The sequence below is a fragment of the Cervus canadensis genome, chromosome X (assembly GCF_019320065.1).
Source record: "Cervus canadensis isolate Bull #8, Minnesota chromosome X, ASM1932006v1, whole genome shotgun sequence".
NCBI classification, from domain to species: domain Eukaryota; kingdom Metazoa; phylum Chordata; class Mammalia; order Artiodactyla; family Cervidae; genus Cervus; species Cervus canadensis.
Window position 1 is genome coordinate 79757851 of NC_057419.1, and position 17617 is coordinate 79775467.

Genomic DNA, 17617 nt, shown 5'->3' on the forward strand with positions numbered 1-17617 from the left:
AGAATACTGTAGTGGCTTGTCATTCCCTTCTCCAGGGAATCTTCCCACCCCAGGGATTGAACCCATGTCTCTTATGTCTTCTGCACTGGCAAGTGGGTTCTTTACCACTAGGGCCACTGGGAAGCCCTCTTAGGCACATAATTATTAATAAAATAAGTATTTTACATATGAAAGTCATTATATGTGCAGAAAATGTATCCCAGAAAATTATGGTCTGTTCCATATTGAAGTTAGAGGTAAGGTGGACAAACCAGCCCTTCCCTTTGACTAAAATTCCCAAAATGTTTCCACATTAATAAAAATAAGAATATCTTGATAGCATTCTTAACATTCTCTATATTTCTATATTCCTATTGCTACATTCTATAAAAGCCCACCAAAGATAAGCAAATAACAATTCTATTTCTATAGGAAGACAAAACCAAGTGACAGAGTTCACATCTTTAAATTTCTCTGATCTTCTCCTTACTTCTAATGTAGAAATAAGGCATTTTTGTCTAAACTCTGGGTAATTTTGAAACTCTGTGTCAAAGAGTATATTTTGCAATTTGCATATGGAAATTTTTAACTTTCTCAATCCTTGGTTGTATATTAAAAACTCCACCAAAGGCTAAAATATCCCAAGAAAAATTTCCCAACTACATAAAGATTACAAGGTCAGTTTGTAAGCAATTGCTTTACAATACCAAACAAAAAATCAATTCAGCTACTGGATAATTTAGTCTAGTATTAAGAATTAATATGTTAAACCCAAAACACTTATAATCATAATTTACAGTAAAAAAATCTTAATTCATAGGTTATTCAACCTGGATGGGCCTTCAGAGATCATGTAAACAGCCATTCAAATTTACTGATTAGGAAACCAAGTGCACAAAAATGTTAAAAGACTTTCCTAAGATAATGTGGGAAGCCAGATAGTAACAGAGTGAAAGGTTGCTGCTGCAAGCCTTGTGTTACATCAGGATTCATGATCTCCAGAGGAGAGGATTTCTATTGGGGGTCAGAGATGAGGCTTGACTACTTGGAGCTATTCGTGCAGCAAAGTTTTATTAAAGCATAACAGAGATAGGGAAAGATTTTGACATAGAGATCAGAAAGGAACAGAAAGAGTGCCCCATTGCTAGTTTTTAGCAAGGTGTTTTATGGCTGTTAGAAAGCTATTAATCAGATAAGAGAGATGCCTCAAGGCTGAGGGAGTTTCACCAGGTCCCTTTCCCACAATATGCATTTTTGAGATAGGATGGTACCATGTCATCCCGTGGCCATAAAACAAGTGACATGAATACTGGTTTGTTGAGCCATTATCAGCCCAAGGTTTGAGAAAAGAAAAGGTCTTAGGCGGAACCATTTTGAAGAAAGGCAGATTCCAAAGCTGATGCTTAGTTTCATTAACATAGCTTAAGAAAAACATTTCCATAAGAAAAATACATTGGTTAGCTCAAGGCAGAACCGGGTGTCTTCAACACAGAATTAAAAGAAGCATCTTTTAATTTTGTGTATAGAAGGAAAAAAAAAATGTCTGCCACTGGGCTTCCCTGGTGGCTCAGCTGGTAAAGAATCCCGCCTGCAATGCGGGAAACCTTGGTTGGGAGGATCTCCTGGAGAAGGGAACAGGCTACCCACTCCAGTGTTCTGGGCTGGAGAATTCCATGAACTGTATAGGTTATGGGGTCACAAAGAGTTGGACATGACTGAGCGACTTTCACTTTCACTTGCAGTTTATTTCCTCCTGCTACTTGGGGATCTCTAGCTTTCCTACCTGTTACCCTCTCAAGAGCAAATGCTAACATTCAGACTTTAATTGATCTTATCACTTACTAAAAGAACTGATTGATTGATTTTCAAATTACAGATTGTTACAATATAGCAAATGAGTACATGCATGTGTGCTCAGTCGCCTCAGTCGTGTCTGACTCCTTGCAACCCTATGGACTGCAGCCCACCAGGCTTCTCAGTCCATGGAATTCTCCAGGCAAGAATACTGGAGTAGGTTGTCATGCCCTCCTCCAGGGGAATTTCCCAACCCAGGGATTGAACACACATCTTCTGCATCTCCTGCATTGCAGGCAGATTCTTTACCCATTGAGCCACCTAGGAAGCCCAATATAACAAATACCTATTCAGAAAATCACAACTCCTTCTATTAGAGAAATTCAAGTATAAGAAGATCTAACACGTAAAGATCTAATATGCAAGGGTTAGTTCCAATCAACAAGATGGCATACATGATATATAGACATCTTACCCGAATGAGAATTTGTTCACTCACAGTTGGAGAGGTCTCTCCTCTTTTTGTCACATCTAATAAGTCAACAAGAGGACGAATAGTCATTCCCTACAAAATGAAAAACAAAAAACTGAATTTCTTTCATATGAAATTAGTGCTTGAATGTTTCCCTGGTGTGTCTCTGTGTGTGTCTATGTGTGGGTGCATATGCACATGTGTCTTAATCTGCCCATGATAAAAATTTAGAACATTTTCTTAAAATTCAGATGGATCATTGGTCTAACACTAGAGGGAAGTGCTGTGATTTTCCCTCATAAAGATCAATCAGGAATATATATTGTGGACAAAAATGTGGGTCATTAAAAAAAAAAAATCTACCACTATATTTCAAAATCAGAAAGTACTTAAATCACAGAGCCAAAATGCTGCAAGAGATTTTCATTTCAATTATTGACAAATACCTCAGATATATACTTCTGTCTTTATTATTCATCATCCCTGGATAAGAGAATGGCAAAGGAGCTCAGTGGGTCATGGAGTCACAAAAAGTCAGACATAACTGAGTAAATAAACACACAATGAGAATAAGCTTGCAAAAGAGACAGAGAAAGAGAAACCAGAGAAGTAAGAGGAGAATCAGAAAGTCAGTTGTCACAAAACACAAAAAAGAATATTTCAAGAATGTGGGAGTTTGACTCGTGGATTCCCTGGGGAAGCTCAAGTGAAATGAGAATGACAAATGACTATTAGTAACCTTAATAAAAAAGATGGGAGAAACAAAGTTTTATGTGGTCAAGAGAGAACATTACTTTAGTGTAGCTGTAGTGTGTTTTAAATAGGAATTGCTTGAGCCTGTTTAAAGTTGATGGGAAGAATCTAGTTGAGAACAGTGTAAATATACATCAGAGAAAATAAATGATTGAAAACACAAGGCAAAAAAGGAATAGATTACAGGGGATAGCTTGAGATAGGAGACCCCCAGCTCTGTTATAAGAAAAAGAAAGAAGAGGTTAGGAACAGATACAGTTATGTTGGGAAGTTAAGGGCGCTTCTGTGGATGACTACTATAAGCCAAGTTGCTCTGTTCAGAGTTCTCTTTACTTAGTTTTGCTTTGTCTTTTTAAACCAAGTATGGTTGAATGCAAAGTAAGAGAAGAAGATGAGATTTGCCCTGGCATCTACATTTGGAAACAAGGACTTTAAGAAAGAGTTATGAACTGAAGTAAGAAATATGAAGTGGAATATGGAAAAACCCGGCTTGAAATAAACAACAAAATCTACTGCTTTCAAATGAACTTCCACACTACCTAGTCATTTTCAAAATACTTTGTAAAAGCATTCCCATGAGGTTTCTATTTTTACTTTATTTCAAAAATGTGGAAAGAAGCAGGTAATAATTTTCATTACTGTTAAGGTTGAAACTTAAAAGAATCTCAGGGGTGTCCTAGTTTTTCATCAACTCGTCAGCACTTCTGAATGACAAAAATGCCTTACCGTGGCCCTGACTGCTTTAACACACCAAATGAACATGCCACCCCAAAAGCTTCCTCTCCAATTTGGAGCTATGCAATTTTTTGTAAATGCATCTGAATTGCCCAAAGTCAGGTGATCATCTTATTCACATGGTTTTCATAAATAATTGTATGTAATTCCTGCTTTTTAGATGATATTTCAGTTATGCAATTCCACTAAATTCATTCTGACATTTAAAAAATCACCATACAGTGCTTTCATGGGATATAACTACATCCGTTAACACTATTTATCACAGACAAAAAGCCTCCTACCATGATCTGTCTCACGACCTGTCTTTGAAAGGTTGACTCCATGTTTGCATTTTTAAACCCTTTTACATGACTCTCTATCTTCATTTAACTTATTTCATTCTATTCAGTCTACCATGGATAGGTCAATATTAATGCTTTTAAAATAAACGTGTCAAACCAACCTGACTCAGTGACATCTCCTCTTATAAGCCATTTTACGTATTTTGTACTATTATACTCTGGTCTTTTAAAGATGTAGAATAGTTGAGAGACAAAATTTTGTTCTTTATGTTTAAATCTCTGTAGTAAATAATATATGGTTAAATGAAGCTTGAGTAACTCAATAAAAATCATGGTTTAAAAAATGGTCTTGATTTCAAACCTCTGCTACAAATGTTCATAATGTATATTCATATGTCAAATTAACTTTTATTTACTATTTATTCATTTATTTCCTCACTTCAGATATTTATTGCTCATTTCATTGGAGCCACACTAGTAGACTGAGTATATAGGGGTGAATAATTCATATTTATTTCCTGCATTCATGGAATTCACTTTAGCAAGGAGACAGACATCACCCAAGTGGAGAAGAGAATGAATAAAAGATAGATTATCATTGTTGTATTTTGGTTGCTAAGTTGTGTCCAACTCTTTTGCGACCCCATAGACAGTATCCAACCAAATTCCTCTGCCCATTGGATTTCGCAGGCAAGACTGCTGAATGGCTTGCCATTTCCTTCCCCAGAGGATCTTCCCAACCCAGAAATCAAACTCACATCTCCTTCATTGGCAGATGGATTCTTTACCACTGAGCCCGTTGGAGAAGGAAATGGCAATCCACTCCAGTATTCTTGCCTGGGAAATTCCATTGACAGAGGAGCCTGGCAAGCTACAGTCCATGGAGTGGAAAGAGTTGAACACAACTTAGTGACAAAAAAAAAAATAAAAATAGAAGATAGAAATACTGATATGTATTATCAGTTCAGTTCAGCTCAGTCGCTCAGTTGTGTCCAACTCTTTGTGACCCCATGAATCGCAGCACGCCAGGCCTCCCTGTCCATCACAAACTCCTGGAGTTTACTCAAACTCATGTCCATCGAGTCAGTGATGCCATCTAGTCATCTCATCGTCTGTCATACCCTTCTCCTCCTGCCCCCAATCCCTCCCAGCATCAGGGTCTTTTCCAATGAGTCAACTCTTCTCAGGAGGTGGCCAAAGTATTGGAGTTTCAGCTTCAACATCAGTCCTTCCAATGAACACCCAGGACTGATCTCCTTCATGATGGACTGGTTGGATCTCCTTGCAGTCCAAGGGACTCTCAAGAGTCTTCTCTAACACCACAGTTCAAAAGGATCAATTGCAGTCCAAGGGACTCTCAAGAGTCTTCTCCAACACCACAGTTCAAAAGAATCAATTTCTAAGCACTCAGCTTTCTTCACAGTCCAACTCTCACATCTATACATGACCACTGGAAAAACCATACCCTTGACTAGATGGATCTTTGTTAGCAAAGTAATGTCTCTGCTTTTTTAATATGCTATCTAAGTTAGTCATAACTTTCCTCCCAAGGAGTAACCGTCTTTTAATTTCATGGCTACAATCACCATCTGCAGTGATTTTGGAGCCCAAAAAAAATGAAGTCTGACACTGTTTTCACTGTTTCCTCATCTATTTCCCATGAAGTGATGGGACCAGATTCAATGAGCTTAGTTTTCTGAATGTTGAGCTTTAAGCCAACTTTTTCACTCTCCTCCTTCACTATCATCAAGAGGCTTTTTAGTTCCTCTTCACTTTCTGCCATAAGCATGATGTCATCTGCATATATGAGGTTATTGATATTTCTCCCGGGAATCTTGATTCCAGCTTATGCTTCTTACATCCCAGTGTTTCTCATGATGTACTCTGCATATAAGTTAAACAATCAGGGTGACAATATACAGCCTTGACGTACTCCTTTTCCTATTTGGAACCAGTGTTTTGTTCCATGTCCAGTTTTAACTCTTCCTTCTTTACCTGCATATAGGTTTCTCAATAGGCAGGTCAGGTGGTCTGGTATGCCCATCTCTTTAAGAATTTTCCACAGTTTATTGTGATCCACACAGTCAAAGGCTTTGGCATAGTCAATAAAGCAGAAATAGATGTATTTCTGGAACTCTCTTGCTTTTTCGATGATCCAGTGGATGTTGGCAATTTGATCTCTGGTTCCTCCGCCTTTTCTAAAACCAGTTTCAACATCTGGATGTTCAAAGTTCACGTATTGCTGAAGCCTGGCATGGGGAATTTTGAGCATTACTTTACTGGTGTGTGAGATGAGTGCAATTGTGCGGTTGTTTGAGCATTAGTTGGCATTGTCTTTCTTTGGGGTCGGAATGAAAACTGACCTTTTCCAGTCCTGTGGCCACTGCTGAGTTTTCCAAATTTGCTGGCATATTGAGTACAGCACTTTCACAGCATCATCTTTCAGGATTTGAAATAGCTCAACTGGAATTCCATCATATCCACTAGCTTTGTTTGTAGTGATGCTTCCTAAAGCCCACTTGATTTCACATTCCAGGATGTCTGGCTCTAGGTGAGTGATCACACTATTGTGATTATCTGGGTCATGAAGATATTTTTTGTATAGTTCATCTGTGTTATCTTGCCACCTCTTCTTAAAATCTTCTGCTTCTGTTAGGTCCATAACTTTTTTGTCCTTTATTGAACCCATATTTACATGAAATGTTCCCTTGGTATCTCTAATTTTCTTGAAGAGATCTCTAGTCTTTCCATTCTCTTGTTTTCCGCTATTTCTTTGCATTGATCACTGAGGAAGGCTTTCTTATCTCTCCTGGCTATTCTTTGGAACTCTGCATTCAAATGAGAATATCTTTCCCTTTCTCCTTTTCTTTTCATTTCTCTTCTTTTCACAGCTATTTGTAAGGCCTCCTCAGACAACCATTTTGCCTTTTTGCATTTATTTTCCATGGGGATGGTCTTGATCCCTGTCTCCTGTACAATGTCACGAACCTCCATCCATAGTTCATCAGACACTCTGTCAAATCTAGTCCCTTAAATATATTTCTCACTTCCATGTGTAGTTATAAGGGATTTGATTTAAGTCATACCTAAATGGTCTAGTAGTTTTCCCTACTTTCTTCAATTTCAGTCTGAATTTGGCAATAAGGAGTTCATGATTAGAGCCACAGTCTTGTTTTTGCTGACTCTATAGAGCTTCTCCATCTTTGGCTGCAAAGAATATAATCAATCTGATTTCGGTGTTAACCATTTGGTGATGTCCATGTGTAGAGTCTTCTCTTGTGTTGTTGTAAGAGGGTGTTTGCTATGACCAGTTCATTCTCTTGGCAAAACTCTATTAACCTTTGCCCTGCTTCATTCCATACTCCAAGGCCAAATGTGCCTGTTACTTCAGGTGTTTTGACTTCCTATTTTTGCATTCCAGTCCCCTGTAATGAAAAGGACATCTTTTTGGGGTGTTAGTTCTAAAAGGTCTTGGAGGTCTTCATAGAACCATTCAACTTCAGCTTCTTCAGCATTACTGGTTGGGGCATAGGCTTGGGTTACCGTGATATTGAATGGTTTGCCTTGGAAATGAACAGAGATCATTCTGTCATATTTGAGATTGCAACCAAGTACTGCATTTCGGACTCTTTTGTTGACCAAGATGGCTACTCCACTTCTTCTAAGGAATTCCTGCCCACGATAGTAGATATAATGGTCATCTGAGTTAAATTCACCCATTCCAGTCCATTTTAGTTCGCTGATTCCTGGAATATTGACATTCACTCTTGCCATCTCCTGTTTGACCATTTCCAATTTGCCTTGATTCATGGACCTGACATTCTAGGTTCCTATGCAATATTCTCTTTACAGCATTGGACCTTGCTTCTATCACCAGTCACATCCACAACTGAGTACTCTTTTGCTTTGGCTCCATCCCTTCATTCTTTCTGGAGTTATTTCTCCACTGATCTCCAGTAGCATATTTGTCACCTACTGACCTGGGGAGTTCCTCTTTCAGTATCCTATCATTTTGCCTTTTCCTACTATTCATGGGGTTCTCAAGGCAACAATACTGAAGTGCTTTGCCATTCCCTTCTCCAGTGGACCACATTCTTTCAGACCTCTTCACCATGACCACATTCTTTCAGACCTCTTCACCATGACGTCTTGGGTGGCCCCACAGGGCATGGCTTAGTTTCACTGAGTTAGACAAGACTGTGGTCCGTGTGATCAGATTGGCTAGTTTTCTGGGATTATGGTTTTAGTGTGTCTGCCCTTTGATGCCCTCTCACAACACCTACCATCTTACTTGGGTTTCTCTTACCTTGGAAATCCTATGAAAGTATTCAAAACTATAAGCCCAAAATGGAGACATTTATACTAAGCCCCACACCATCAAACCAAGGCTTAATTTAATTAGTTTCTTCTCTCCCAGAAATGAAATCAAACACACTTACATAGAGTGGCCTGGGAATTCTTCTCTGAGGAGGCTGTACATAGTTGAAGATTAAAGGATAAAAGGAAGATGGACATGCAAGGAACTTAGGAGATAGTGTTTTAGGGAGAGTGAATGACGTGTTGGAAAAAGCTCAACTTGAGAAAAAGTTTGTCAAGTTTGATGCAGTTCAGGAGGCTTAAATCACAGGGAACAAGATGGAGAATGGCCACAAAACATGGGACTTCAAAGGTAGATATGAGCCATATTTGTTAGAGAGAACTTATAGTCATGCTAAGTGTTTTGGAATTTATTAAAAGTTAAAAAAGAACCAATAAAAGAATTTTGGAAGGTATGTAATATAATTTGTGTTTTAAAAATATTGCTTTTGATTCTGTGGGGATAATAGATTGAAAGAGGAAAGGAAAATGGAAAATTTTAAGGCAGTTCTGGAAACGTGATGGCAACTTGGACTAAGATGATGGCAATGGTAATAGAGAATAGCACAGAGATTCCACAAGAAGATAGATATGAGAATACTCATGAAAATACCATTTTTAAAATTAAAAAAGAAAACCTTTATCAACTGAAAGGAAAATTAATAAATAAATTTGTATATATTCATAAAATGTAGTATTGTAGAGCACTGAAAATTAATGAGCTACAGCTACTTACAACTATATAAATAAATATTAGTAATAAAATGTTAATAGACAAAAAAATTCTAGAAGGCTATATGCATAACATGGTTGGATGAGATGGAGAGAATATGAGATGATTGGATGGCATCACCAACATGATGGGCATGAGCTTGAATAGGCTCCGGGAGCTGGTGATGGACAGGGAAGCCTGGCATGCCACAGTCCGTGGGGTTTCAAAGAGTCAGACATGACTGAGCTGAACTGAACTGAACATGCAAAACATACATATACACACCCCCATATAGAGACTTTTTATAAAGTTAAAAAATAATTTAAACTGATAACTATATTATTTGTGTGTGTGCCTATGTGTATAATATGTGATTTCAAAAAGCATTTTTTTAAAAAACAGGAGAATAATAAATTATTTATTCAGGATATCAGCCACCTGTAAAGAGAGAGAGAGAGATGAAAGAAAATAGGATAGTGCATTGCATGGATTATTATTAACTTTATCAGGTTTAGTGTTGGGCTCACAGCTGTTAGAAGTATTGAGTGATTGAATGAATGAATAAATGAATGCTAAGAGTTGGACACAACTGAGTGACTAACACTTTCACTTTCTTTCAATAGGCTTCCCAGGTGGCTCAGACCATAAAGAATCCACCTGCAATGCAGGAGACCCTGATTCAATCCGTGGGTTGGGAAGTTCCCCTGAAGAAGGAAATGGCAACCCACTCCAGTATTCTTGCCTGAAGAATTCCATGGACATAGGAGTCTGGCAGGCTACAGTCCACGGGGTCACAAAGAGTCAGATATGACTGAGCAACTAACACTTTCTCTTTCTTTCATTGGGTCAATGATTCAAATTGGTGTCGGTGTCATGAATCAAAATATATTATTAATACAACTTTCTATATCTAGACATTTTAAAATCAAGTACATATATTAAAGATATATTTTGGAATTGGAAACCACAGGGCTTGATGTGAGGGATAAGTAAAAGGAAATAATCAAATATGTATTCTACATTTCTGTAGAGTGTCTTTGTAAATGGGCAGATGTCAGTGTCATTTACTAAGATAGAAGAAAAAAAGATAAGGATCAGATCTATCCTCTGTAGACATATTGGCTGTGTGAACAAAAAATAAATACTATCTGCCATTCCCATAAAAAGTGAATGTTTCCTGCCATCACCCATTGCAGCCATCCTCAAAGTTATACCCTTAGGGGAATTCAGAATGGAGAAAAACAGGACACTGCCCCTGGAAAGTTAAGATGCATATCTAAGGAATAATTTCAATGCACTCATTCTCTTGCATCTTCCCATATGTAGAAAAACACTGAAATCATTAACTTGAGATGTTTGGTTTTTGTAATTAGCAATGTTTTGATGTTTGACAACATGCTTTTTTTTTCTTCCCCTACAAAAACTCCTATATATCCTGGCTCCTCTCTTACCATTTTTTAACACTTTCTCATAGGTAACTGAGAGGCTGTTTCCCAGGCTATAGTCCTCAGTGAGCTCTCTGAATAAAACATAACTCACAATTTTTAGGCTTTTTTTTTCCCACAGTTCACAACTGTGATCTTCTTGTGAGACATCCAAGTGGAAGTATGATGTAATAGTTGAATATAAATATCTAGACCTCAGAGTAGATAGCTGAGCTGGAGGCAAACATTTAGAAGTCATCAGAGTTTATATTGTACTTGAAGCCATGAAAATGGATATAAACATCTAATGAAAAAGTATTGTGAGAATTGAATGTCCATGACCTAATACTGGAGAACTCTCATATTTAGAGACCCAACAGAAAAGGATCATCCAGCAAATTCCCAGAAAGACAGAAACACTAGGAGGGTATGATGCTAAGAAAAGCAAAAAAGAAAGCATTTCAAGAAAGAAGTAGTAAACTGTTTGAAACTCTGCTGACAAGTTTTATAATGTTAGGACAAAAGAATTGTCCTAACTTGGGATTTTGGAGGTCTCCTGCATTGCAGGCAGATTCTTCACTATCTGAATTACCAGGGAAGCCCTTTCGGAAGCCAGCAGAGACCTTTTGGCAAGAATAATTTTGGTGGAACAGTGAGGGCAGAATCCAAATTGTAGTTAAGTGGAACTGAAAAACTGACACAATATGTGAAGATAACTTCTGTGTTCAGTCATAGTGATAATAACAATATAATCTTATAAATACAAAGTCTTTTAAACTTATATTATTATTTAATCTTTATAACAAAACAACCCTAAAAGATAAGTCCTGTATCCTCTTTCTACAAAAAAAAAAACAAACAAAAAAAAAAAAAACACTGAGTAATCATTCAAATGTCTGAGATTAGAAAGCTCATCTGGAATGAAGTTGTGATTAGCAATCAGGTCTTCTGATTTCGACTTTAGTACTTCTTTCCCCTCAAGAATAATGGGGTAAAAATGGCCAAATCAGAATATCTCCAGTATATCACAGAAGAAAAAATACAAAGACATGTTATACTGATGGTGGGCCAGGCACACATTTACCTGAAGCATAACATGGCAATTTTATCAATGTCTAAGAAGCAAAATATATTGTGGTTTTGCTCTTTTCTCCCCAATGGGTCTTCATTCTCAAACAAAAATTAAATCTCTGCAAATATTTTCACCACTAGATGGTACTAGAATAACATGAGAAGTTCTCCATTGTACAATTTGTCTACAACTGCAATCATCCAACAACATCCCTCCAAAACACCTGAACTCCCCAATTAGGGTCTTAAATAGATTATAGTACTAATCGATGGGAAAATGTAAATGTCAAATGATGAAGTCTCTAGGAGTAAGATGCATTTGAATACTTGGAGGAAATGTAAAATCAAAGGAGAATATTAGAGAGCTTCCCTGGTGACTCAGACAGTCAAGAGTCTGCCTGCAATGCAGGAGACCCGGGTTCAAACCCTGGGTCGGGAAGATCTCCTGGAGAAGGGAATGGAAATCCACTCCAGTATTCTTGCCTGGAGAATTCCGCAGACAGAGGAGCCCAGTGAGCCCCAGGCCATGTTGCAAAGAGCCAAACATGACAAAATAACTAACATTTCATTTCATTTCATGACTACTATTGATAAATTATCAGAGATATTAGGTAAGAATTCTAAAACATATAGGAATTGTAAGTTTATTCTTTAAAATGACTTTGTATTTTGAAGTAACATTGTGCTACCTGACACATATTAAAGTGAAAATCAGTTAATCAGATAAAAGTATAATTTGATTTGGGACAGGTTTAATAAAATTCATTAAGTTTTAAATAAAATTTAAGTGTTCAGTCTTAGTCAGTCGTTTACAAACAAAATAAAACATTCAAAGCCTAAGGAATTATCTCACCCATTCTAGAGAAATAATTATTTTAAAGAGAAGCCTGCCAAATTCACATCTTCTGACTTGTCTTCTCCCACTACACACACACACACACACACACCATCATTACTCTAGTTAAAACATTTTAGCCAAAATTTGAAATCCTATCTCATTAAGTTGCTGAATAGGTTTTTAGATACTTTTTTCCAATATTCTTTTGGCCAGCTGTATAAAATCAAACTGCAGTAAATTGGGGATTAAAGAAAAATAATGATATGGACAAGATAAAGAGAAAATTCAAGAGAAAAGCTTCTTTAGAATTAAATTCTTAAAGTATTTCATTTATTTTCTCCTTTGCACTCAACCCCAACCTTATCTTTTTAAGTAGCTAAAATGCAGTACTTGTTGTAAAACTATTGGTGTCAGATACTTAAATAAATGGCACCTTCATCCATTCTCCTATTGCTTTAAAAAGAAATATCTCAGCTTTGGCAAATGTTCTGTTTAAGTTATGGTAAAGACTATTTCACACGCTATAATTGTCTCTCCTAAATATAACTCAGTTCAAGACCTAGAAAGAGAATGTTGGCCCATTCATATCCATATAAGTGGAAGATTTCAAATTGTACTATTTTGTTTTGTTTACCTGAACAATAACAGTAAAGAGGATAACAACTGTGGTTGTTGCAATGAAGAGCTTCTTTCTGGAAAACTCTGGGAGCAGAAAAACAAGGGAGAAACAGATTGCTCCCCTCAGTCCTCCATAGGCTATAATAAATTGGTCCTTTCTGGTGACTGTATTCACATGACATTTGTTCACGAAGAAAGTCAGCACAAGAACTCCTAAATTTTTCAATAAGAAGAATGCTTGAGTAATTAATCAACAGAAGGAAATGCTACAAATATAGTAGTGTTAAACTAGATTAAAATTCTAAGGATTTGTAATGAATAATTTAAAAGCCTAAACGAACCAAACTATTAAAAGGTTTACTTCCTCAGAGAGCTTTCTTTAAACAGATGCATTTTATTTTGTTTGTGTTTTGGTTTTTCCTTTGATTCTTCTCAGTTTTTTAGAATGAAAGCAGTGCATTTCTCTTCTTTAGGTCTATGTGGACTAATCCGGGGCATTCTGCAAAAGTAGTCTCTACAAACAGAATATAATATTTATCTTCAGTCTTATAAATGCTAGTGAGCAGACCCAACTAGTGAACTAAATGGTAAGTAATGTGACCTGTGTTGGTTTTAATCTTCAATGAGCCAGGATTCCATATTCCTCAAGGCTTCAAAAACAAGTTTGTTTTTTTTTTCCCCTGTCACCCAGAATGTAGAGTTCTGAGACTCAAGTCTCAACCAAAGATTTTTACTTCTCACATTTGTTGGTAATCTCAAAAATAGCCTTAACCACAAAAGAAATATTTTCTCATGTACCAGTACTATTTTGAAGAGCATCAGTTAAAACTTTATCCCACAGATCTTACTCCCAGTGATTATGTTTTGAGTATCTTATTGTGAATGGGTTTAGCAGATAATTTACTTCAAGACCAGAAAGGCAAAAATCCTTGCCAAGAGGGCTGAAAGTGGAGATTCTTACTAAAATTTGAGCTGAAATAAGTTGGCCAGCAGACAATTTAGCCAAAATTAATTTGTTTGGAAAAAATATCATATCCTCTTCACTGTAGTATGGTATTGACAATTTTAGAGCCATAGGAGTAGTCTTGCAGCCTCTTCATATGACTAAGAATCTTGGTTCATTTTTCTGTTTTTAAAAACATTTTAATTCAATTCATATATTTTAAACAGTGCCAGAAAATGAAAGCATAGTAAAACTATTAGATCAGTCATAATTAAATTAAAATAAATGAGAACTAAATCCACTGAAAGTTTAAGATCTTTTAATTATCTTTTAAAAACTGTCTCTTTAGCTCTTAATTTTCTTTCATATTACTACAAAAGCAAAGGTAGCTTTTAGAGAAAAATACAAATATGCAAAGGAAGCATATAGCACCTATATTCCCACCCATCCAGAGAAAAGAATTCCTAACACTTTGGATAAAATCTTCCAAAGCCACACATGACTGCTTATATTATTATTTTTCTAATAATAACTGCTTTATCTACACTTGAACATTTAAGATGTTCCAATGCTGCCTAAATATATGCAATAAAATTTCTAATTACTCTTACTCTGTATAATTACCAGAACTCAAGGCTAGTGACATTATATTTGAGGCCAAGTTATCATTTTGATTGAATAGAAATTCATCCAGCATATTTTGAGTCAAATTGCATTTTGGACAACTGAAGTGAATTGCTTCAGTCATATTGACATTGTCAAAATGCTAACTTTATAATTTTATTATTCTATGTAATAATATATTTTTATTTTTTATATATAATTTTATTTATCCTATGTGTATTCCCAAACCAAAGGAATGAGAATATTCTAATGAAACCTTCTAATTTAACAGAATTACGAAAAATACACATCATTTAATATAGCTAAAATCCAAAAGGGGAAAAAAAACATGGCCTCCTATGGCCTGAATTCAGCACATCTTTCCTCTGTCTATTTAGGCACAAAATTAACCTAAAGCGTGGTGTCAGGCTTAAAAAAGTGCAGATACTTCATTGATTTATGATAAAGATCTTTTCCTTTTCTCTTCTCATACCAGATGTAGTGATTATCTACACATTATAATTTATAAATAAAGTGTTATTGGACAGAGGATTTGTTTCATCTCATGAATTTTCACATGAAGTTTCAAAAGGGAGGGGATATATGTATACCTATTGTTGATTCATGTTGAGGTATGACAGAAAACAGCAAAATTCTTTACAGCAATTATCCTTCAATAAAAAATTAATTAAAAAAGCTACATATACAAATCTATAGAAATCCTGGTATTCATCTTTAATGTTTGCTCTTATTAGGCCTTAAAATTTTACTACTCTTTTTTTCAGTTTAAATATAGTTGATTTATAGTGTTGTGTTATTTTCTAGTGCACAGTAAAGTGATTCACTTATATATATTCTTTTTCATATCCTTTTCCATTATGGCTTATTATAAGATAATGAATATAATTATCTGTACTATACAGTAGGATGCTGTTGTTTATCTATTTTATATTTAGTAATTTGTATCTGTTAATCCCAAACTCATGATTTATTCTTCTTCCCTCCCTTTTCCCCTTTGATAACCATAGATCTTTTTTTTATGTCTGTGAGTCCGTTTCATAAATAAGTTCATTTGTATCACATTTTAAATTCTACATATAAGTGATATCATATGATATAAATTTAGTACTATATAAACATACTAAACAGTATATAACCTCTAAGTCCATCCATGTTGCTGCAAATAGTATTCATTTTTTTCTTAATGGCTGAGCAGTGTTCCATTGTACACATGTACCAAATCTTCTTTATCCATCCATCTGTCAATAGACATTTATGTTGCTTCTATGTCTTGGCTATTATAAATAGTTCTGTAATGAACATTGGGGTGCATGTACCTTTTTGAATTATGGTTTTCTCCAGATACATGCCTAGGAGTGGGATTGCTGGATCATATGATAGCTCTGTTTTTAGATTTCTGAGGAAACTCCATATAATTCTCCATTGTAGCTGTACCAACTTACATTCTCACCAACAGTGATTGAGAGCTCCCTTTTCTCAATCCCCTTTCCAGTATTTGTTATCTGTAGATTTTTAATGATGGTCATTTTGACCAACGTGAAATGCTATCTCATTGTAGTTTTAATTTGTATTTCTCTAATAATTAGCATCCACTGACTCAATAGACATGAATTTGAGCAAACTCGGGGAGATAGTGGAGAACAGAGGAACCTGGTGTGCTGCAGTCCATGTGGTGGCAAAGAGTTGGACACAACTCAGCGACTGAACAACAATAATTAGCAATGTTGAGCATCTTTTCATGTGCCTATTGTCCATCTGTATATCTTCTTTGGAGAAATGTCTATTTAGGTTTTCTGTCCATTTTTGATTGAGTTGTTTTTTGTCATTGAGTTATATAAGTCATTTGCATATTTTGGAAATTAATCCCTTGTCAGTCACACTGTATGCAAACATTTTCTCCCATTCCATAGATTGTCTTTTTGTTCATGGTTTCTTTTGCTGTGCAAAAGCCTCTAAATTTGATTCAGTCCCATTCATTTATTTCTGCTTTTATTTCTATTGCTTTGGGAGACTGTAGGTCTTAACAGTTTATAGGAAAATATTTTCAGTTATTCTTGGAATTTTTGTTTCCATCAGCTGTTTTTTATAGCACATGAGCACAAAGTAGATGTTTTGTTCAATTTTATTTAAAAAGACACTTAGCTTAAAAAATATTTTATAACTCTAGTGAGATTTTCCAGTGGGATCAGAATAAATTAGAAATTGCCTTCTGTGAACTTGCATGACATTTAGCTTATAGTTTCACTGTTCATGCAACCTAAATATATTTCAGCAGATAATAAAGCATACCCTGGTCAGTCTCATTATTCATTCTTAAAATTATAAACAAATTCCCTAATGTGTCCCTAAGTATTGCTAGGGTAATTTTCATAGTCTCCAAAGAAAAGTCTACAATGATTCTGTTCATATGTTGAGGAGGTGGAAAATAGAGATAGAAATGTCAAAAAATATGATAAACTGTAAACTGTTCTTATGTACACTACAACGTGTAAGATTAAAGAGACAGCTTAGTTTAAGTAACAATGAAGCTGTGATGTTTTCAGGATGAAAAATATGCTTACATGTGTATTTCACTTCAGTACCAGTGGAGTATATATATTTTTAAATGTAAACACTGGATTAGAAGAGGGTTTTTATGCCTGTGTGGGTACTCAGTCACTTCCAACTCCTTGTGACCCCATGGACTACAGGCAGCCAGGCTCCTCCATCCATGGAATTTTCCAGACAGGAACACTGGAGTGGGTTGCCATTTCCTACTCCAGGAATCTTCCCTACCTAAGGATCAAACCCAGGTCTTTTGCATCTCCTGCATTGGACGCAGATCCTTTACCACTGGTGCCACCTGGGAAGCCCAATAATAGTAGTACTAAAGGCTAATGTTTACTGAGAATTTATGATGTACCAGGCTGTATGATAAACTCTTTGATTACATTATATCATTTAATTCTCACAATAGTTGGCAAAAGTTTATAGTGTTAACCATTCTCATTTTACAGTTAAGGACTCTTACTCCT

General features: G+C 35.9%; 1 protein-coding gene across 1 annotated transcript in view; it reads right to left on the minus strand.

Annotated features, from left to right (window-relative positions):
- LOC122435621 (sodium/hydrogen exchanger 2-like) overlaps nucleotides 1–17617 on the minus strand; it is an 89758-nt gene that overhangs the window by 47298 nt on the left and 24843 nt on the right. The window contains exons 5-6 of the mRNA XM_043459790.1: nucleotides 13053–13249; nucleotides 2249–2338 (exon numbers count right to left, since the gene is read on the minus strand). Of these exons, the coding sequence (XP_043315725.1) occupies nucleotides 2249–2338; nucleotides 13053–13249 (287 nt within the window). The remainder of the gene's footprint in view (nucleotides 1–2248; nucleotides 2339–13052; nucleotides 13250–17617) is intronic.